Raw genomic sequence first — 22,002 nt, forward strand, 5'->3', positions numbered from 1 at the left:
ACAAAACAGAACAAAAAAATATTATCACCACATCAATTTAGAGTTCTAAACTGAGAGTACACAACTGTACTATACACAACAATGATAAACGAATGCTGAGGGCATTAAATCTAATAAAAAACACCCCCCACTACAGGATACTACAGTCAACTGTTTTATGTTCTCACTTTGAACCAGGAGATTATTCAGTTGGCTGATGAAGGGACTGTTGCCTTGGTTACAGAATTTTCCACTGAAGTCATCCAGGTCCAGAGACCAGACAAAGGCTCCACCAAAGTTATTTGCATTTAGGTAACTGACCTGAGACAATGAAGAGGACAACACTTCAGCAGCGGAAGTCAAACTGTCTAAATGGATTTTTCTACAGTCACTTACTTGCAAAGTTGTTACTGAAATTGAATTCAGATAGTTACCTTTGTACTAAGGCTGTCCTTGTTATCGAATCCAACCCACTGGTTTTCTGTGATGGCATATGGAACTTTCTGATCAGTTATCAGGTGGACAGTAGCCCCTTCAGTGTAAAGGCAAGTCTGAAAAGAAGTTTCAAATAAAATTTTGATGAAACGAAACGCTGTTGAAGCTGTTATGGTGCCTTGGCCTGTTTTTGGTGCAAATGGTTAACGGACTAAACATAGGCATAAGGCATTTACCGCTCGGGATTTCTTGTTTCAGTAAAGTACAACTGATAGCTGCTATCAATTAACAGATACACATTTTCAGAACTTTCCTGGTATTCCTCCTGTTTTGATGAATTTTGTATCACACAACTCCAGGTGCCCACAGAAAAAAAGAAAGTCAATTTCTGAGTCTTGGTTCGTGACAATGATCTCAATCCTGATAGGTTTTTCGTGACACAGTGTCATGTGAACTTCTTTGCAGTTGAGACATTTCCAACTCAATAAAAATAATATAATAATACCTCATAAACGGCCCAGAATCCTTCTTCACCAGTGTAGCAGCCTTCTTCACCGGTGCCACTGGCTGGTGCTCCAACACCACTGGCTGCAGTGGAGAGGGTAAAGGCTCGCCCATAGGCCGCTAGTCCCAAGTTTAGCAACTGTGCAGGTGCTCCCTGGTCCAACCAGTGCTGCATGGCAGAGTCCTGAAATGTGGGGAAAACCATTCATGATGAGAGGACATGTCTTAATAAATAGGAGTTCAGGCAGTTTATGTATGACTCCTGCTATTTACAGTATTAAAGTAGATCTTGTCTCCAGTATCTTGGGATCCCAGGTATAAGGGGCTGTGATGTCCCGTGGCATTTTCCCAAGGGCCACGAAAGTCAAATGTCAGCACATTAATGAAGTCCAGGCTCCTGATAGAATTCAGAGAAAGTCATGTTGACCAAAGCAGACAATTATAAGTTTAATGTAAAGATTCATGACATTACAATGTGTTTTACGCTGCAATCTGTGCGACTTCGTAACTGGCATCGATGACTTCCTTTTCAGCAGAGACACTAGCCGTGATGATTAATCTGTCACGCTGAGTGTTTGTCATTTCAGCTACAAAGGCATCTTTGAGCTCCTATACAACAAAAGAAGAATGGTTCACTCAAGTTTAAGATCCTACTGTATATATACATGTATCTTATGGCATATTTGTGAGACTCCCAGAACAGAAGGTCTGACCTGGCACAACAGTGTAAATTTCTGCTTGTTGTCTGGTTGACTTCCTGTTGTTACAGGGAACCTCCAGTCCAGGTTGAGCCCATCAAACCCATAGAACCTCAGTAGTGTGATCGCAGACTGGATGAAGGTTGTTCTGTATTGTTGTGTTGACACCATCGTACTGAATCTGGCAAACATTTAAAACAGTGCTCTCAACAGTGCTATAATTATAATTTATTGTATAGTTATTGACATCTTTAGTGTACTACAAAAAAGTAGGAGTAAAATAAAATAGCTGGTACTGAGAACCCGGTTGCCTTGCAAATGCGGTTCCCAGCCCCATCGGGCTTGGACCCCTAAAAGTAACAATTCTTCTTAAATTACAGTTGCTTTCATTTTGCATTCAATGCAAAAATGAAATGGTTTGACACCATTTGACCACACATGTTTGCACATGATTAAATCTTTCAGTTAAATCTCATAATGCAAACACAAAGCCATTTGTTGTATACCAAGGATACTGACCATGTTTGTACCAGTTTGTGTGATTATTTTTGAAGCAAACCACCAAACCAGTCATTTACATAACGTGTTAAGAAATAGCCAATGTATATGGCAACTGACAAGAAAAGGTATAATAGGTGTATTAAAGCGGTGCCAAAGGGTGCCCCGAAAAATTTTGGGTGCACCTAAGGTATGTGCTGGTGCACCCAAATGAAAAAGTTAGCGCACCATTGCAACCAAATGTTAGTCTGAAGACCTGTTACATATCTGTCATGAATATGACCATGTTTTATTTGTATTATTATATAGTGAGTGCAAAAACTATATTACACATTTTGTTTGCATTATTCATGCTATCAAAAATGCCTGCATTGTCTTGTTACTTACTTTTGTTCATTAAAGGTTATGCCACCAACTGCTAACAGGGTTTTGAGTTGTGGATTTCTGTGGGAGCATAAGTTTAGAAAAATAATTATTTTCAAAACAAACAAATAAAAAAAATGTTGAGATGCTAAAGGTCTAACCTGAATTTGAGTCCATTGAATAACAAGTAGCGTTGTTGGTCAGCTGTGCTTTTAGGGACCAGCTCATTGACATTAATGTCAGAAAAGGCGTAGACCAGATGGGTACATTTGTTCGGATCAATATCAGAAATTGTGAACTTCCCATCTTCTGCTCTGTTTTCAGCCAAGCTGTTATAGTAACATACCAGCCTGGAGGAGGAAGCTGGAACATGGAAAATAGAACAGTATTTAACAGATTGCATTGGTTTTCAAAGACATCTGTTTCATCAAACTCCTTGTTTCTCTGTAATTGTTAGCTTAGAAACCTTTATATATCAACTGGAAAGGCTAATGATTAGATTAATAATACATTACATTAATTATAAACTTACCCAAGCTGGTTAAGATCAAGCAGAGACCTTCAAAGTGACAGAGTTGGTCAGTATGACTATTAACAACAAAGCTTAACTGGTCAGTTCATCCAAATCACAAGAAGAAAAGCCTCTCTCAGCTCCAGTATAGGATTTGTCCAGGTTGATGAGATAATGCTCCCCAATAAAATGGAGGTGAATGAAATTCCATTTTATAGTTCAGGAAATGGAAGAACAATCCAATGCTTTGTGTGTTATTAGTTCTATATGAGTTATTTAATGTTTTTGTTCATAAATGTAACCTTGCTACCACATTTTAAAAGAAATTTACCAATAAATTTAGGGATTTCCAAAGATTCCACCAACTTTATTTTGAATGACATTTAATGCGTTTTTGATGATTTGGTTGAACTGATTATTTAAAAAGCATTTACTTGATCAGTGTGTCTTACCTGCTGTCACAATTAGGTTGCGCATGTTGTAGCTATACGAATAAAAAGAAAATAATTAAAACAATTATTTTAATATAATATACCATGAAATATAGACATGATTTGTAAAAAAATCCTGACTCAGCACTCAAAAAGCATTTCTGCATTTTTCTTGATTCTGGTTCTGTACCCATATTTTTTACAACTTCAAAGGCATTTTAGTATTTTTTCATTTTATTAGTTATTTGTTTGTTGACTAGAGATTTTAAACTGCTACTGAACCACATTTTCAGCCTTTCAGTCAAAATAATGTTGGTCATGGCTCTGTGTTTTGTATTGTGTCATTTTAAGATATACAGTATGCCTATCATGCTACGCTGTTGCCACCCTAATTTGCAAAACATCTTCAGATCTGAGATAACATATGCCTCGTAAATCAACACATCGAGATTACACCTCTGCCACACTCTTTTGTGGAGGTCAGATTAATATTTTTTTATTTATTTTTTTCATCTTTAAATCATAGAAAATTTAATCTTACTCGGCCAGTTCTGATCTGAACTGAGCAGATTGGTTACTGTATGCCTAAAATCAATCATGTTTGATGAATATCATTCCTGTGTTGTGCGAAAGCTCTTATTTGAGCCTGATAATAATCATCAGTATCACGATCACACAATGATTGTATCCTTAGAAACAGAATTCATTGAGAAAAGGCTGGTACAGTGTCTGCTGTTTCACCCCCCAGCCCTGAAAGTTTAGCAGGTGAGTTAGTTAGAGAGCCTGAGCAGGGTTAGCATAGCAACAGTTAGATCTGTGAAAATGTGCTACAGTAAAACCGGAGCAGGAGGAATACTTACAAAGTCAAAGGCGAGAGAAGCATGTCCAGTTTCTAATATCACGGATGGATGAATGATGGATTTTTGTCTGTTAAATTAGGTAGACAGCTCTTCGGGTGTGGTGGTTAAAATAGGTGCGGGGTTGGTGACTCTTGGTTGATGTCAACATATGTCATACAAACAGGTTTTGCTCCTTTATGCTTTGATTTGTACCTTTATTTGAATGGTTGTTGCCTGGGTGCCAGTTAGGCAACTTGTTTCCACAGTATATTTTTTCTTTTATCTCTTAAACACCTGTCAAAGGACAAGCAACGCAGAATGAGCAACTTTGACAAAACTAAACAAAACAAGAAGCGTGAGGTCTTTTTTAATTGATAATTTTATTAGTGTTGATTCATTAATATATTCATATTTAGAACAACCTTATACACGTTTTTATAACTGTCTCAGACCCTCAGTCACGGCCGAGGGTATGTCATGAGCATCGTTCTCTCCTTCTCCCTCTTTCTCTCTCTTTATATCTCTCTCCTTCTCCCACTTTTTTCAATCTCACAATCTCCGACTGTGACAGTCTGCTGATCAAGCTCCTCCAGTTAAGGTTTTTAAAATGCAGTAAGATGTTTTGCACTGATGAACTTTACTTTCATATTTCCCCCTTTTGCTGCTCTGATGGACTTATTGTCCATGAATTTGTATTTTAGATATATTGAACCCCTAACCCTTTCGCCAGATACCTGCTGCTGTTACAGCAGCAGATATCTGTCATACAACAAAACTTACAAAATATTAAAAAATATAAGAAATATAAGAACTATACACGTATGAGGAATATAAATATAAAGAATGTACATAATATTAGTGCAGGTGTGTAATCAGTTACCATTAGTGTTCATAAGAAGATGACTCAGGTGAAAATGTGCTGGATTTGGTAAAACAGAGTCCAGAGGGTCTCTGTCAGACAGGTGTGGTGTTGTGCAGTCTAATGGCTTGTGGCAGGAAAGGTATTGATAAACAAAATCTGAATCGATAAAATTCATACGCTATCCATCCCTAGGATAGAGACTGCGAGAGGAAGGTAGATTTAACAAGCTCAAGTTAAGTTTGATAGATTTTACAGTATAAAAGAACAATCACCATGTAAAGTTATTCTCTATTGATATTCTTCCGACAGCAGGTTTTCTACGCTTGCACAACATTTATTTATTTTTCAGTGGTGGTTTAGTAAAACTATACAGTCTGCTGTTTGTTTGCTGTAGTTTTGGAAATGGGATGGAAGCTAATGCGTCATGATCTTAAAAAGACACATTGTTCTTTTTCACTGCATGCTATTGTTTCATGGGCGGCGGCAGGACCTTTTCATTGCTGTTGCTTTTGTTCGAAAGACGTCAGAAAGAAATTGTGTTGAGTATATTGCAAAACATCTTATGTTGAAAGGCCAGAAAGAGAAAATAGTTTAAGCGGACGCTCTGTGTGTTGTGTGGACGGAGAAAAATAACTCGACATGTTAATACGTGGTTCGGCAATAAAATCTGTACAGAGTCTGTAAAAGTAGAATGGGAGGCAGAGCCTTCAGCCACCAGGCTCCTCTCCTCTGGAACCAGCTCCCAGTTTGTGTCAGGGAGGCAGATACCCTGTCTACATTTAAAGTTAAACTTAAAACCTTCCTCTTTTATAAAGCTTATAGTTCAAGCTGCTCAGGTGTTTAATAAACCGTTTCTTTATTATACTACGATAGGCCTAGACTGCTGGGGGAACTTATATCATGAGCATCTTTCTCCCTGTTATACAACCCCCTTATCCCCCGATATATTTACGTATATTTATGTCACTAACCCTGTTTGTGTTTTCTATCTCTCCTAGTGTATCTCTGACCCCAGAGCTGCAGGACCCAAACCCCTCATTATTATTGTTGTTATTATTATTATTATTGTTATTATTATTATTATTATTATTAATATCACTAATAATAACAACAACATATTTGTATTTTTTAATTATAAGACAGAAGCTACGCCCACAACTGAGTCTGGTTCTGTCAGAGATTTCTTCCTGTTAAAAGAGTTTTTTCTCTCCAATCGCCAAGTGCTTTGCTCATTGTGGGATTTGTTGGGTTTTCCCTGTAATATTGTAATATTGACCTCACTATGTAAAGTGCCTTGAGACAATGTATGTTGTGATATGGTGCTATACAAATAAAATTGAATTGAATTGAATTAAAGCCAGCATGAGGTTACACTCATCTGTTGCAGTGAAAACGCACAACACGACACAATGTTGTTGTACTACAGTTCTTCTCCCGGGATTCCCGTCGACTCACAAACTGCCGGTCACAGCTCGAACTACAGGATTTGGGCTTGCTGAAATGTCATATATTTAGCCTGCTAGTACTAAAAATATATATAGAAAACATCTAAAATCATTTTGATGATTTAATGATGTTTTGGAAAATAATTATTTCCATTGACTTTTGGCAAATATATCTATAACAAAAAACCTAAGTGATAGTCTCGTGACTGTCACCTGAAAATGTATTCTGTGGAATGACCAATGCAGGACTCAGCTTGTTAATATCTGACCTGAATTCACAATACATTACAGTATAGCATACAGTGTGTTTAAAGTTGTTAATGTTAATACTATTAATATGTTAATAAGAATGTCTATCATCTTGATTTTTTCCCCCAAATTTTTCAGAATTTATTTCTTTTCATTCCGTCCTCCGACATGGAAGCCTTCTTAGTTTTATTTAATTTCTTGAATGCACTGCTCGTGTTGATGTTGAAAGATCAAATGAAAATAGTTGCAAAAAAACTTGATCGATTGGGTTATGAGTAGGATGTTATGGGCTGCTGACATGTGTTGTTTTGTGAGGCTGTGCGTTTTTTGTATGTGGGGTTGAAGGATGCTGGATTTCATCACCTGACAGTGCATTTTTTTCATGTGTCTTTCATCATTTCTGCTGTGCATTGAAGCATAGTATTCAGTACCTCTGCATGCAGTGAAGACTACACAGCCGTTACAGATTACTTACCTTTGTGAAGTAGATTTTGCCTTTATATCATCCCCCCAAAAAAACATCAATAATTTTTGAAAAAGCAATTTTTCCACTCAGTGACAAATTGATTATTGAATAAATGTCTTAAAAAACTATGAAAAGGAAAGATTAGAAAGAGAGGTGGCAATATGGGTATAGTTCAATGAAATCCAGTTTGGTGTCTTGTTTCAACTGTATACTTTTTGTCTGTTTGGACAACTTTATTGCTCTCCTTTTTATACATACATACATATATGTAGATACATATTATATATACTGTATATAAACATTATTTTTATATGATATGTTTTTACCTGTACATAGTAACTAAATGTTTTGTTCAGCTCTCATCCTTGTTTTGTTATATAAGTCTATTCTGTATTCTGAAAACAGATTCAAATTCCTTGTATGTTTACTCATGCTTGGCCAATAAAGCTGGACCTGATTCTGGGCCTTTTATCTCATAAGCAAAGACAGACAAACAACAACACGCACAGAATATTCAAACTTCAAACAAAACCAAATAGGAAAAACTTGTGGTAATCATTGAATTGACTGATATTTATTAAAGTTTATATATTAATGTATTTATTTTATCTTGTAAGTAAGGCTTACGATATATTAATGAATGCTATATGCAACAACTGTATAACCACGTAACACTAATCAACTAGTATCAGGGCTAGTATAAATCAACAAGGACACACTGCAATAGGGTTGGATACACCCACAGTAACATATGTATGCACTACAATACAATTAAGTTAAGAATGCCAGATTAAAATGGCATGAACAAGAACATATTTATAATCAAATTGTTTAAACTAAAGTACAATTAAAAGATAGTAACAGGAAAACAATTTTAAATACAAAGTACACCTTACATTTTGCTTTAGATATTAATAAATTAAAATAAATAATGTTATATATTTACAGTCATGTTGCAGTAGTGGGAGTTGTGGTAGTGGGTGTTGTGGTTGTAGTATCAGGAGTTGTGGTTGTAGCAATGGGAGTTATGGTAGTGGGAGTTGTGGTTGTAGTGATGGGAGTTATTTGAGTAGTGGGAGTTGTGGTTGTGGGAGTTGTTGTAGTAGTGATTGTTGTGTTGGTAGTGGGAGTCGTAGTAATGGAAGTTGTAGTAGTGGGAGTGGTGGTAGTGGGAGACGTGTTTGTAGTAGTGGGAGTTGTTGTGGTAGTGGGACTGGTGGTAGTGGGAGACATGTTTGTAGTAGTGGGAGTTGTTGTTGTGGTAGTGGGAGTTGTTGTAGTAGTGGGAGTTGTTGTAGTAGTGGGAGTTGTGATAGTTGTGGTTGAAGTAGTGGGAGGTGTGGTTGTTGTATTGGGAGTTGGGGTTGTACTAGTGGAACTTGTAGTTGTGGGAGTGGTGGTAGTGGGAGCTGTGGTTATAGTAGTGGGAGTTGTGGTAGTGGGAGTTGTTGTAGTGGGAGTTGTGGTTGTAGTGATGGGAGTTGTGGTTGTAGTAGTTGGAGAAGTGGTAGTAATGGGAGTTGTGGTAGTGTGAGTTATTGTTGTAGAAGGATTTGTGGTTGTAGTAGTGGGAGTTGTGGTAGTGGGAGTTGTGGTAGTGGGAGTTGTGGTTGTAGTGATGGGAGTTGTGGTTGTAGTAGTTGGAGAAGTGGTAGTAATGGGAGTTGTGGTAGTGGGAGTTATTGTTGTAGAAGGATTTGTGGTTGTAGTAGTGGGAGTGGTGGTTGTGGTAATGGGAGTTGTAGTAGTTGGAGTGGTGGTTGTGGTAGTGGGAGTTGTTGTAGTAGTGGGAGTTGTGGTAGTGGGAGTTGTGGTAGTTGTGGTTGAAGTAGTGGTAGGTGTGGTTGTTGTAATGGGAGGTGTGGTTGTTGTAATGGGAGTTGGGGTTGTAGTAGTGGAACTTGTAGTTGTGGGAGTGGTGGTAGTGGGAGTTGTGGTTGTAGTAGTGGGAGTTGTGGTTGAAGTAGTGGGAGTTGTGGTGGTTGTGATTGTGGTAGTGGGTGTTGTAGTGGTGGGAGTTGTGGTTGAAGTAGTGGGAGTTGTGGTGGTTGTGATTGTGGTAGTGGGTGTTGTTGTAGTAGGAGTTGCGGTTGTCGTAGTGGGAGTTGTGGTTGTAGTAGTGGTAGATGTGGTAGTAGTAGTGGGAGTTGTTGTAGTAATGGGAGTTGTAGTAGTGGAAGTTGTTGTAATAGGATTTGCGGTAGTAGTAGTGGGATTTGTAGTAGGGGGAGTTGTGGTTGTAGTAATTGGAGTTGTGGTAGTGGGAGTTGTTGTTGTAGTAGGATTTGTGGTTGTAGTAGTGGGAGTTGTGGTTGTGGTAATGGGAGTTGTAGTAGTTGGAGTGGTGGTAGTGGGAGTTGTGTTTGTTGTAGTGGGGGTTGTTGTAGTAGTGGGAGTTGTAGTGAGAGTTGTGGTTGTAGTAGTGGGAGTGGTGGTAGTGGGAGTTGTGTTTGTTGTAGTGGGGGTTGTTGTAGTAGTGGGAGTTGTAGTGGGAGTTGTGGTTGTAGTAGTGGGAGTTGTGGTTGAAGTAGTGGGAGTTGTTGTGGTTGTGATTGTGGTAGTAGGAGTTGTTGTAGTAGTGGGAGTTGTGGTTGTAGTAGGGAGAGTTGTAATTGTTGTCGGGGGATATGCGGTAGTGTGAATTGTAATAGTGGGAATTGTGGTAGGAGTGGGAGTTGTAATTGTTGTAGTGGGAGTTGTTGTAGTAGTGGGTGTTGTGGAAGTGGGAGTTGTTGTTGTGGAAGGAGTTGTAGTTGTAGTAGTGGGAGTTGTAGTACTGGGAGTTGTAGTAGTTGGAGTGGTGGTAGTGGGAGTTGTGGTTGTTGTAGTGGGAGTTGTTGTAGTAGTGGGAGTGGTGATAGTGGGAGTTGTTGTTGTGGAAGGAGTTGTAGTTGTAGTAGTGGGAGTTGTGGTAATGGGAGTTGTAGTAGTTGGAGTTGTGGTAGTGGGGGTGGTGGTTGTGGTAGTGGGAGTTGTTGTAGTAGTGGGAGTTGTGGTTGTAGTAGGGGGAGTTGTAATTGTTGTAGGGGGATTTGCGGTAGTGGGAATTGTAATAGTGGGAATTGTGGTAGGAATGGGAGTTGTAATTGTTGTAGTGCGAGTTGTTGTAGTAGTGGGTGTTGTGGTAGTGGGAGTTGTTGTTGTGGAAGGAGTTGTAGTAGTGGGAGTTGTTGTAGTGGTGGGAGTTGTGGTAGTCGGAATTGTGGTTGTAATAGTGGGAGTTGTAGTAGTAGTGGGTGTTGTGGTAGTGGGAGTTGTGGTTGTGGTAATGGGAGTTGTGGTTGAAGTAGTGGGTGTTGTGGTAGTTGGAGTTACCACAACACTGGTGGTAGTGGTAGTTGGGGTTGTTGTGGTGGTGGGAGTTGTTGTAGTGGTGGGAGTGGTGGTAGTGGGAGTTGTGGTTGTGGTAGTGGAAGTTGTAGTTGTGGCAGTGGGAGTTGTGGTTGTAGTAGCGGGAGTTGTGGTAGTAATGGGAGTTGTAGTAGTGGGAGTTGTGGTTGTGGAAGGAGTTGTAGTTGTAGTAGTGGGAGTTGTAATTGTTGTAGTGGGAGTTGTTGTAGTGGTGGGAGTTGTGGTAGTCGGAATTGTGGTTGTAATAGTGGGAGTTGTAGTAGTAGTGGGTGTTGTGGTAGTGGGAGTTGTGATTATAGTGGTGGGAGTTGTGGTTGAAGTAGTGGGTGTTGTGGTAGTGGGAGTTACCACAACACTGGTGGAAGTGGTAGTTGGGGTTGTTGTGGTGGTGGGAGTTGTTGTAGTAGTGGGAGTGGTGGTAGTGGGAGTTGTGGTTGTGGTAGCAGGAGTTGTGGTTGTAGTAGTGGGAGTTGTGGTTGTAGTAGTGGGAGTTGGGGTTGTAGTAGTGGGAGTTGTGGTTGTAGTAGTGAGAGTTGTAATTGTTGTAGGGGGATTTGCTGTAGTGGGAATTGTGGAAGGAGTTGTAGTTGTAGTAGTGGGAGTTGTAATTGTTGTAGTGGGAGTTGTTGTAGTGGTGGGAGTTGTGGTAGTCGGAATTTTGGTTGTAATAGTGGGAGTTGTAGTAGTAGTGGGTGTTGTGGTAGTGGGAGTTGTGATTGTAGTGGTGGGAGTTGTGGTTGTAGTAGTGGAACTTGTTGTTGTGGGAGTGTTTGTAGTGGGAGTTGTGGTTGTAGTAGTGGGAGTTGTGGTTGAAGTAGTGGGAGTTGTTGTGGTTGTGATTGTGGTAGTAGGAGTTGTGGTTGTAGTAGGGGGAGTTGTAATTGTTGTAGGGGGATTTGCGGTAGTGGGAATTGTAATAGTGGGAATTGTGGTAGGAATGGGAGTTGTAATTGTTGTAGTGCGAGTTGTTGTAGTAGTGGGTGTTGTGGTAGTGGGAGTTGTTGTTGTGGAAGGAGTTGTAGTAGTGGGAGTTGTAATTGTTGTAGTGGGAGTTGTTGTAGTGGTGGGAGTTGTGGTAGTCGGAATTGTGGTTGTAATAGTGGGAGTTGTAGTAGTAGTGGGTGTTGTGGTAGTGGGAGTTGTGATTGTAGTGGTGGGAGTTGTGGTTGAAGTAGTGGTTGTTGTGGTAGTGGGAGTTACCACAACACTGGTGGAAGTGGTAGTTGGGGTTGTTGTGGTGGTGGGAGTTGTTGTAGTAGTGGGAGTGGTGGTAGTGGGAGTTGTGGTAGCAGGAGTTGTGGTAGTAGTGGGAGTTGTGGTTGTAGTAGTGGGAGTTGTGGTTGTAGTAGTGGGAGTCGGGGTTGTAGTAGTGGGAGTTGTGGTTGTAGTAGTGAGAGTTGTAATTGTTGTAGGGGGATTTGCGGTAGTGGGAATTGTGGAAGGAGTTGTAGTTGTAGTAGCGGGAGTTGTAATTGTTGTAGTGGGAGTTGTTGTAGTGGTGGGAGTTGTGGTAGTCGGAATTGTGGTTGTAATAGTGGGAGTTGTAGTAGTAGTGGGTGTTGTGGTAGTGGGAGTTGTGATTGTAGTGGTGGGAGTTGTGGTTGAAGTAGTGGGTGTTGTGGTAGTGGGAGTTACCACAACACTGGTGGTAGTGGTAGTTGGGGTTGTTGTGGTGGTGGGAGTTGTTTTAGTAGTGGGAGTGGTGGTAGTGGGAGTTGTGGTTGTGGTAGCAGGAGTTGTGGTAGTAGTGGGAGTTGTGGTAGTGGGAGTTGTGGTAGTACTGGGAGTTGTTGTAGTAGTGGGTGTTGTGGTGGTGGGAGTTACCACAATATTCGTGGAAGTGGTAGTTGGGGTTGTTGTGGTGGTGGGAGTTATTGTAGTAGTGGGAGTGGTGGTAGTGGCAGTTGTGGTTGTGGTAGCAGGAGTTGTGGTAGTAGTGGGAGTGGTGGTAGTGGGAGTTGTGTTTGTTGTAGTGGGGGTTGTTGTAGTAGTGGGAGTTGTAGTGGGAGTTGTGGTTGTAGTAGTGGGAGTTGTGGTTGAAGTAGTGGGAGTTGTTGTGGTTGTGATTGTGGTAGTAGGAGTTGTTGTAGTAGTGGGAGTTGTGGTTGTAGTAGGGAGAGTTGTAATTGTTGTAGGGGGATATGCGGTAGTGTGAATTGTAATAGTGGGAATTGTGGTAGGAGTGGGAGTTGTAATTGTTGTAGTGGGAGTTGTTGTAGTAGTGGGTGTTGTGGAAGTGGGAGTTGTTGTTGTGGAAGGAGTTGTAGTTGTAGTAGTGGGAGTTGTAGTACTGGGAGTTGTAGTAGTTGGAGTGGTGGTAGTGGGAGTTGTGGTTGTTGTAGTGGGAGTTGTTGTAGTAGTGGGAGTGGTGATAGTGGGAGTTGTTGTTGTGGAAGGAGTTGTAGTTGTAGTAGTGGGAGTTGTGGTAATGGGAGTTGTAGTAGTTGGAGTTGTGGTAGTGGGGGTGGTGGTTGTGGTAGTGGGAGTTGTTGTAGTAGTGGGAGTTGTGGTTGTAGTAGGGGGAGTTGTAATTGTTGTAGGGGGATTTGCGGTAGTGGGAATTGTAATAGTGGGAATTGTGGTAGGAATGGGAGTTGTAATTGTTGTAGTGCGAGTTGTTGTAGTAGTGGGTGTTGTGGTAGTGGGAGTTGTTGTTGTGGAAGGAGTTGTAGTAGTGGGAGTTGTTGTAGTGGTGGGAGTTGTGGTAGTCGGAATTGTGGTTGTAATAGTGGGAGTTGTAGTAGTAGTGGGTGTTGTGGTAGTGGGAGTTGTGGTTGTGGTAATGGGAGTTGTGGTTGAAGTAGTGGGTGTTGTGGTAGTTGGAGTTACCACAACACTGGTGGTAGTGGTAGTTGGGGTTGTTGTGGTGGTGGGAGTTGTTGTAGTGGTGGGAGTGGTGGTAGTGGGAGTTTTGGTTGTGGTAGTGGAAGTTGTAGTTGTGGCAGTGGGAGTTGTGGTTGTAGTAGCGGGAGTTGTGGTAGTAATGGGAGTTGTAGTAGTGGGAGTTGTGGTTGTGGAAGGAGTTGTAGTTGTAGTAGTGGGAGTTGTAATTGTTGTAGTGGGAGTTGTTGTAGTGGTGGGAGTTGTGGTTGTCGGAATTGTGGTTGTAATAGTGGGAGTTGTAGTAGTAGTGGGTGTTGTGGTAGTGGGAGTTGTGATTATAGTGGTGGGAGTTGTGGTTGAAGTAGTGGGTGTTGTGGTAGTGGGAGTTACCACAACACTGGTGGAAGTGGTAGTTGGGGTTGTTGTGGTGGTGGGAGTTGTTGTAGTAGTGGGAGTGGTGGTAGTGGGAGTTGTGGTTGTGGTGGGTGTTGTGGAAGTGGGAGTTGTTGTTGTGGAAGGAGTTGTAGTTGTAGTAGTGGGAGTTGTAGTACTGGGAGTTGTAGTAGTTGGAGTGGTGGTAGTGGGAGTTGTGGTTGTTGTAGTGGGAGTTGTTGTAGTAGTGGGAGTGGTGATAGTGGGAGTTGTTGTTGTGGAAGGAGTTGTAGTTGTAGTAGTGGGAGTTGTGGTAATGGGAGTTGTAGTAGTTGGAGTTGTGGTAGTGGGGGTGGTGGTTGTGGTAGTGGGAGTTGTTGTAGTAGTGGGAGTTGTGGTTGTAGTAGGGGGAGTTGTAATTGTTGTAGGGGGATTTGCGGTAGTGGGAATTGTAATAGTGGGAATTGTGGTAGGAATGGGAGTTGTAATTGTTGTAGTGCGAGTTGTTGTAGTAGTGGGTGTTGTGGTAGTGGGAGTTGTTGTTGTGGAAGGAGTTGTAGTAGTGGGAGTTGTTGTAGTGGTGGGAGTTGTGGTAGTCGGAATTGTGGTTGTAATAGTGGGAGTTGTAGTAGTAGTGGGTGTTGTGGTAGTGGGAGTTGTGGTTGTGGTAATGGGAGTTGTGGTTGAAGTAGTGGGTGTTGTGGTAGTTGGAGTTACCACAACACTGGTGGTAGTGGTAGTTGGGGTTGTTGTGGTGGTGGGAGTTGTTGTAGTGGTGGGAGTGGTGGTAGTGGGAGTTTTGGTTGTGGTAGTGGAAGTTGTAGTTGTGGCAGTGGGAGTTGTGGTTGTAGTAGCGGGAGTTGTGGTAGTAATGGGAGTTGTAGTAGTGGGAGTTGTGGTTGTGGAAGGAGTTGTAGTTGTAGTAGTGGGAGTTGTAATTGTTGTAGTGGGAGTTGTTGTAGTGGTGGGAGTTGTGGTTGTCGGAATTGTGGTTGTAATAGTGGGAGTTGTAGTAGTAGTGGGTGTTGTGGTAGTGGGAGTTGTGATTATAGTGGTGGGAGTTGTGGTTGAAGTAGTGGGTGTTGTGGTAGTGGGAGTTACCACAACACTGGTGGAAGTGGTAGTTGGGGTTGTTGTGGTGGTGGGAGTTGTTGTAGTAGTGGGAGTGGTGGTAGTGGGAGTTGTGGTTGTGGTAGCAGGAGTTGTGGTTGTAGTAGTGGGAGTTGTGGTTGTAGTAGTGGGAGTTGGGGTTGTAGTAGTGGGAGTTGTGGTTGTAGTAGTGAGAGTTGTAATTGTTGTAGGGGGATTTGCTGTAGTGGGAATTGTGGAAGGAGTTGTAGTTGTAGTAGTGGGAGTTGTAATTGTTGTAGTGGGAGTTGTTGTAGTGGTGGGAGTTGTGGTAGTCGGAATTTTGGTTGTAATAGTGGGAGTTGTAGTAGTAGTGGGTGTTGTGGTAGTGGGAGTTGTGATTGTAGTGGTGGGAGTTGTGGTTGTAGTAGTGGAACTTGTTGTTGTGGGAGTGTTTGTAGTGGGAGTTGTGGTTGTAGTAGTGGGAGTTGTGGTTGAAGTAGTGGGAGTTGTTGTGGTTGTGATTGTGGTAGTAGGAGTTGTTGTACTAGTGGGAGTTGTGGTTGTAGTAGGGGGAGTTGTAATTGTTGTAGGGGGATTTGCGGTAGTGGGAATTGTAATAGTGGGAATTGTGGTAGGAATGGGAGTTGTAATTGTTGTAGTGCGAGTTGTTGTAGTAGTGGGTGTTGTGGTAGTGGGAGTTGTTGTTGTGGAAGGAGTTGTAGTAGTGGGAGTTGTAATTGTTGTAGTGGGAGTTGTTGTAGTGGTGGGAGTTGTGGTAGTCGGAATTGTGGTTGTAATAGTGGGAGTTGTGGTTGAAGTAGTGGTTGTTGTGGTAGTGGGAGTTACCACAACACTGGTGGAAGTGGTAGTTGGGGTTGTTGTGGTGGTGGGAGTTGTTGTAGTAGTGGGAGTGGTGGTAGTGGGAGTTGTGGTAGTAGTGGGAGTTGTGGTTGTAGTAGTGGGAGTTGTGGTTGTAGTAGTGGGAGTCGGGGTTGTAGTAGTGGGAGTTGTGGTTGTAGTAGTGAGAGTTGTAATTGTTGTAGGGGGATTTGCGGTAGTGGGAATTGTGGAAGGAGTTGTAGTTGTAGTAGCGGGAGTTGTAATTGTTGTAGTGGGAGTTGTTGTAGTGGTGGGAGTTGTGGTAGTCGGAATTGTGGTTGTAATAGTGGGAGTTGTAGTAGTAGTGGGTGTTGTGGTAGTGGGAGTTGTGATTGTAGTGGTGGGAGTTGTGGTTGAAGTAGTGGGTGTTGTGGTAGTGGGAGTTACCACAACACTGGTGGTAGTGGTAGTTGGGGTTGTTGTGGTGGTGGGAGTTGTTTTAGTAGTGGGAGTGGTGGTAGTGGGAGTTGTGGTTGTGGTAGCAGGAGTTGTGGTAGTAGTGGGAGTTGTGGTAGTGGGAGTTGTGGTAGTACTGGGAGTTGTTGAAGTAGTGGGTGTTGTGGTGGTGGGAGTTACCACAATAATCGTGGAAGTGGTAGTTGGGGTTGTTGTGGTGGTGGGAGTTATTGTAGTAGTGGGAGTGGTGGTAGTGGCAGTTGTGGTTGTGGTAGCAGGAGTTGTGGTAGTAGTGGGAGTTGTGGTAGTGGGAGTTGTGGTTTTAGTAGGAGTCTGGGTTGTAGTAGTGGGAGTTGTAGTAGTGGGAGTGGTGGTTGTGGTAGTAGTGGGAGTTGTTGTGGTTGTGGGAGTTGTGGTTGTGGTAGTGGGAGTTGTGGTTGTAGTAATGGGAGTTGTGGTTGAAGTAGTGGGTGTTGTGGTAGTGGGAGTTACCACAACACTGGTGGTAGTGGTAGTTGGGGTTGTTGTGGTGGTGGGAGTTATTGTAGTGGTAGGAGTGTTGTTAGTGGGAGTTGTGGTTGTGGTAGTAGTGGGAGTTGTGGTAGTACTGGGAGTTGTTGAAGTAGTGGGTGTTGTGGTGGTGGGAGTTACCACAACATTGGTGGTAGTGGTAGTTGGGGTTGTTGTGGTGGTGGGAGTTGTTGTAGTAGTGGGAGTGGTGGTAGTGGGAGTTGTGGTTGTGTTAGCAGCAGTTGTGGTAGTAGTGGGAGTGGTGGTAGTGGGAGTTGTGGTTTTAGTAGGAGTCTGGGTTGTAGTAGTGGGAGTTGTAGTAGTGGGAGTTGTTATGGTTGTGGGAGTTATGGTTGTGGTAGTGGGAGTTGTGGTAGCTTTAGTAGTCGTAGTGGGAGTCGTGGTTGTAGTAGTTGCAGTTGTGGTAGTTGTGGTTGAAGTAGTGGGGGGTGTTGTGGTAGTGGGAGTTGGGGTTGTAGTAGTGGGAGTTGTAGTAGTTGTGGTTGAAGTAGTGGGAGTTGTTGTAGTAGTGGGAGTGGTGGTAGTGGTAGTTGGGGTTGTAGTAGTGGGATTGGTGGTTGTGATAGTAGGAGTTGTGGTTATAGTAGTGGGAGTTGTTGAGGTTTTGGGAGTTGTTGTAGTATTGGGTGTTGTAGTAGTGGGAGTTATCACAACACTGGTGGTAGTTGTAGTTGGGGGTGTTGTGGTGATGGGAGTTGTGGTTGTAGTAGTGAGAGTTGTGGTTGGGATAATGGGAGTTGTGGTTGTGGTAGTGAGAGTTTTTGTAGTAGTGGAAGTGATGGTAGTGGGAGTTGTGGTTGTAGTAGTGGGAGTTGTTGAGGTAGCGGGAGTTGTTGAAGTAGTGGGTGTTGTGGTTGTAGTGGGGGTTGTGGTTGTGGGAGTTTTTGAAGTAGTCGGTGTTGTTATAGTAGTGGGTGTTGTGGTAGTGGGAGTTTGGGTTGTAGTAGTGGGAGTGGTGGTTGTGGTAATGGGAGTTGTTGTTGTAGTAGTGGGTGTTGTGGTTGTAGTAGTGGGAGTTGTTGTGGTAATTGGGGTTGTGGTGGTGGGAGTTACCACAACACTGGTGGTAGTGGTAGGCGGGGTTGTTCTGGTGATGGGAGTTGTGGTTGTAGTAGTGAGCGTTGTGGTTGTGATAATGGGAGTTGTGGTTGTAGTAGTTGGAGTTGTGGTTGTAAAAGTGGGAGTTGTGGTTGTAGTAGTGGGTGTATTGGTTGTGGTAGTGGGAGTTGTTGTAGTCGTGGGAGTGCTGCTAATGGGAGTTGTTGAGGTAGTGGGAGTTGTTGAAGTAGTGGGAGTTGTGGTAGTGGGAGTTGTGGTTGGAGAAGTGGGAGTTGTTGAGGTAGTGGGAGTTGTTGAAGTAGTGGGTGTTGTGGTTTTATTGGGGATTGTGGTTGTTGTAGTGGGAGTTGTGGTTGTGGTAATGGGAGTTGTGGTTGTAGTAGTGGGTGTTGTGGTTGTAGTAGTGGGAGTTGTTGTGGTAGTGGGGGTTGTGGTGGTGGGAGTTACCACAACACTGGTGGTAGTGGTAGGTGGGGTTGTTGTGGTGGTGGGAGTTGTGGTTGTAGTAGTGAGCGTTGTGGTTGTGATAATGGGAGTTGTGGTTGTAGTAGTTGGAGTTGTGGTTGTAGTAGTGGGTGTTGTGGTTGTGGTAGTGGGAGTTGTTGTAGTAGTGGGAGTGCTGCTAATGGGAGTTGTAGTAGTGGCAGTGGTGGCTGTGGTAGTGGGAGTTTTGGTTGTAATAGTGGGAGTTGTTGTAGTAGTGGGATTGGTAGTAGTGGGAGTTGTAGTTGTAGTAGTCATTGTTGTCGTAGTGGGAGCCATGACCGTGGTAGGAGGAGTTGTGATGGTACTTGGCTTCGTTGAAGTGGTAGTGGGAGATTTGTTTGTAGTAGTGGGAGTCGTAGTAGGAGTTGTGGTGCTAGTTAGAGTTGTAGTAGTGGTAGTTGTGGTCGTAGTAGTGGGAGATGTTGTCATGGTTGTGGCAGTTGGACTTGTGGGAGTTGTTGTGGTGGGAGTTGTCGTGGTAGGTGAAGTTGTTGTTGTGGTATTTGTCGTCATAGTAGGAATTTTGGTTGTACTAAGTGTAGTGGGAGTTGTTGGGGTAACGTCTGGAGATCCTAAAAACACAAAGAAAATTAAAATATTACCACCACATTGATTTAGAGTTCTAAACAGAGAGAACACATCTGCACTATACAGAATTATGATAAATGAATGCTGAGGGCATTAAATCTAACAAAAATCACCAGCCACTAGAGGATACTACAGTCGACTGTTTTATGTTCTCACTTAAAACCAGGAGAGTATTCAGATGGCTGATGAAGGGAAAGTTGCCTTGGTTACAGAATTCCCCACTGAAGTCATCCAGGTCCAGAGACCAGACAAAGGCTCCTCCAAAGTTTTTTGCTTTTAGGTAACTGACCTGAGAAAATGAGGAGGATAACACTTGAGGAAATACAGTAAATGTCTAAATGGATTTTTCTACAGTCAGTCACTGGCAAAGTTGTTACTGAAATTGAATTCAGATAGTTACCTTTGTACTAAGGCTGTCCTTGTTATCGAATCCAACCCACTGGTTTTCTGTGATTGCATATGGAACTCTCTGATCAGTAATCAGGTGGACAGCAGCCCCTTCAGTGTAAAGGCAAGTCTGAAAAGAAGTTTCAAATGAAATTTAAATGAAATGAAATGCAGTTGAAGCTGTTATGGTGTATTCAGCTCAAATATGAAATGTTTGCCTCATGCTAATCAAGCGTGTTTCGCCATTGGCCTATTTTTGTTGCAACCCGGTAACTTACTGACTATATAAGGCAGTTACCGCTGTTGCTTACTTGGTTCAGTGAATAAAAGATCAACTGATAGTTGGAATCAAATAAAAGACACAAATTTTCTGAATATTTCCTGGTTGTCCTCCTGTTTTGATAAATTTTGTATCACACAACTCCAGGTGCCCACAAAAAAAAGAAAGTAAATTTCTGAGTCTTAGCTCTTCACAATGATGTCAATCCTGAAATCCGCAACACAGGGTCATGTAAATTGTTTTCGAGTCTAGACATTTCCGACTGAATAAAATAATATAATATTACCTCATAAAAGGCCCAGAATCCTTCTTCACCAGTGTAGCAGCCTTCTTCACCAGTGCCACTGGCTGGTGCTCCAACATCACTGGCTGCAGTGGAGAGGGTAAAAGCTCGCCCATAGGCCGCTACTCCCAGGTTTAGCAACTGTGCAGGTGCTCCCTGGTCCAACCAGTGCTGCATGGCAGAGTCCTGAAATGTGGGGGGAAACCATCTAGGATGAGAGGACATGTCTTAATAAATAGACTTTCAGGCAGTTTATTTATAAATCTTGCTATTTACAGTATTTGAGTAGATCTTGTCTCCAGTATCTTGGGATCCAAGGTATAAGGGGCTGTGATGTCCCGTGACATTTTCCCAAGGGCCACGAAAGTCAAATGTCAGCACATTAATGAAGTCCAGGCTCCTGAAAGAATGTAGAGAAAGTTATGTTGACCAATGCAGATAATCCAAAGTTTAATGTAAAGATTTCTGACGTTAAAATTTGTTTTACATGGCAATCTGTGCGACTTCGTAACTGGCATCGATGACTGCTTTCTCAGCAGAGACACTAGCCGTGAGGATCAATCTGTCACGCTGAGTGTTTGTTACTTCAGCTGCAAAGGCATCTTTGAGCTCCTATACAACAAAAGAAGAATGGTTCACTCAAGTTTAAGATCCTACTGTATATAAACATGTATCTTATAGCATATTTCTGAGAATCCTAGAACAGAAGGTCTGACCTGGCACAACAGTGTAAATTTCTGCTTGTTGTCTGGTTGACTTCCTCTTGTTACAGGGAACCTCCAGTCCAGGTTGAGCCCATCAAACCCATAGAACCTCAGTAGTGTGATCGCAGACTGGATGAAGGTTGTTCTGTATTGTTGTGTCGACACCATCCTACTGAATCTGGTAAACATTTAAAACAGTGCTCTCAAGATCCACATAATTATAATATACAGATAATGTCATATTTAGTGTACTACAAAATAGGAGGAGTGAAATAGAAATAACAATGCTTGTTAAATTACAGTTGCTTCCAGTTTTCATTCGATGCAAAAATGCAACAGTTAGATATATGTAAAGTAATAATAAAAAAATTAACATTAATGCAAACTATTGATTATGTTTTTGCACACGATTAAATCTTTCAGTTAAATCCCATAATGCAACACAAAGCCATCTGCTGTTTGCACATACCAAGGATACTGACCATGTTTGTACCAGTGTCTGTGGTTTTTTTGCAGCAAACCACTGTGGTTACATATGATTTAATGGTCGTATCTGTTGTAAATACTACATGTTTTTATTTGCATTAATACATAGTTTCTGCAAAACTACACTACACATTTTTTTTTGTACTTATTTATTTATTGATGTTATCAAAGATTTGTATGTTACTTACTTTTGTGTGTTAAAGGTTATGCCACCAACTGCTAACAGGGTTTTGAGCTGTGGATTTCTGTGGGAGAATAAAACTTTAGATATACTTATTTAAGGAAAAAATAAATCTTTTAAATATATGAAATGCTAAAGATCTGACCTGAATTTTAGTCCATTGAAGAACAGGTAGCGTTGTTGGTCAGCTGTGCTTGTGGGTACGAGCTCATTGACATTGTTAATGTCAGAAAAGGCGTAGACCAGATGGGTACATTTGTTCGGATCAATATCAGAAATTGTGAACTTCCCATCCTCTGCTCTATTTTCAGCCAAGCTGTTATAGTAACATACCAGCCTGGAGGAGGAAGCTGGGATATGGAAAATAGAACAGTTATTAACAGATTTAATTGGTTTTAATAGACAGCAGTTTTATCAAACTCCTTGGTTATCTGCAATTGTTGACTAAGAAACCTTATTCATCAACTGGAAAGACTAATGATTAATATCAATAATACATCTAATAAACTTACCCAAGCTGGCCAGGATCAAGCAGAGACCTTCAAAGTGACAGAGTTGGTCAGAATGACTATTAACAACAAAGCTTAACTGGTCAGTTCATCCAAATCACAAGAAGAAAAGCCTCTCTCAGCTCCAGTATAGGATTTCTCGAGGTTAATGCTCCTCAATAAAATGGAGTTGAATAAAAATCCATTTTACACTTCAGGATGTGATTTCCAAATGTCCCACAAACTTTATCTTGTATGACACTGTGTTTTTGTTGATTTGGTTGAACTGATTATATGAAAAGAATTTACTTGATCAGGGTGTCTTACCTGCTGTCAGAATCAGGCCGCGCATGTTGT

The 22,002-nt window shown here is 41.9% G+C and overlaps 3 protein-coding genes across 3 annotated transcripts; all 3 read right to left on the reverse strand.

The window, feature by feature from the left end:
- Nucleotides 1–274: 274 nt before the first annotated feature.
- Nucleotides 275–4,380, reverse strand: LOC118317049 (chitotriosidase-1). Its single transcript, XM_047330902.1, has 10 exons — nt 4,280–4,380; nt 3,441–3,472; nt 3,010–3,036; nt 2,639–2,840; nt 2,502–2,558; nt 1,632–1,797; nt 1,403–1,527; nt 1,192–1,315; nt 920–1,102; nt 275–530 (listed from the first exon to the last, which is right to left on the reverse strand). The coding sequence occupies exons 1-10, from the start codon at nt 4,300–4,302 to the stop codon at nt 402–404; spliced, it is 1,068 nt and encodes a 355-aa protein (XP_047186858.1). The 5' UTR covers nt 4,303–4,380; the 3' UTR covers nt 275–401.
- A 3,897-nt stretch (nt 4,381–8,277) lies between these two features.
- LOC124849899 (cell wall protein DAN4-like) lies at nt 8,278–16,553 on the reverse strand (the record flags this gene model as incomplete). Its single annotated transcript, XM_047331325.1, has 3 exons — nt 8,278–8,493; nt 15,744–15,750; nt 15,835–16,553. Coding segments are annotated over 3 exons (942 nt in total), but the record flags the coding sequence as incomplete, so codon positions are not given.
- A 2,068-nt stretch (nt 16,554–18,621) lies between these two features.
- Nucleotides 18,622–21,997, reverse strand: LOC118316534 (chitotriosidase-1-like). The gene is made up of 8 exons (XM_047331326.1): nt 21,973–21,997; nt 21,303–21,507; nt 21,165–21,221; nt 20,503–20,668; nt 20,274–20,398; nt 20,063–20,186; nt 19,790–19,972; nt 18,622–18,780 (listed from the first exon to the last, which is right to left on the reverse strand). The coding sequence occupies exons 1-8, from the start codon at nt 21,995–21,997 to the stop codon at nt 18,622–18,624; spliced, it is 1,044 nt and encodes a 347-aa protein (XP_047187282.1).
- Nucleotides 21,998–22,002: the final 5 nt, after the last annotated feature.

Source organism: Scophthalmus maximus, chromosome 3 (assembly GCF_022379125.1).
Source record: "Scophthalmus maximus strain ysfricsl-2021 chromosome 3, ASM2237912v1, whole genome shotgun sequence".
Lineage (NCBI taxonomy): Eukaryota > Metazoa > Chordata > Actinopteri > Pleuronectiformes > Scophthalmidae > Scophthalmus > Scophthalmus maximus.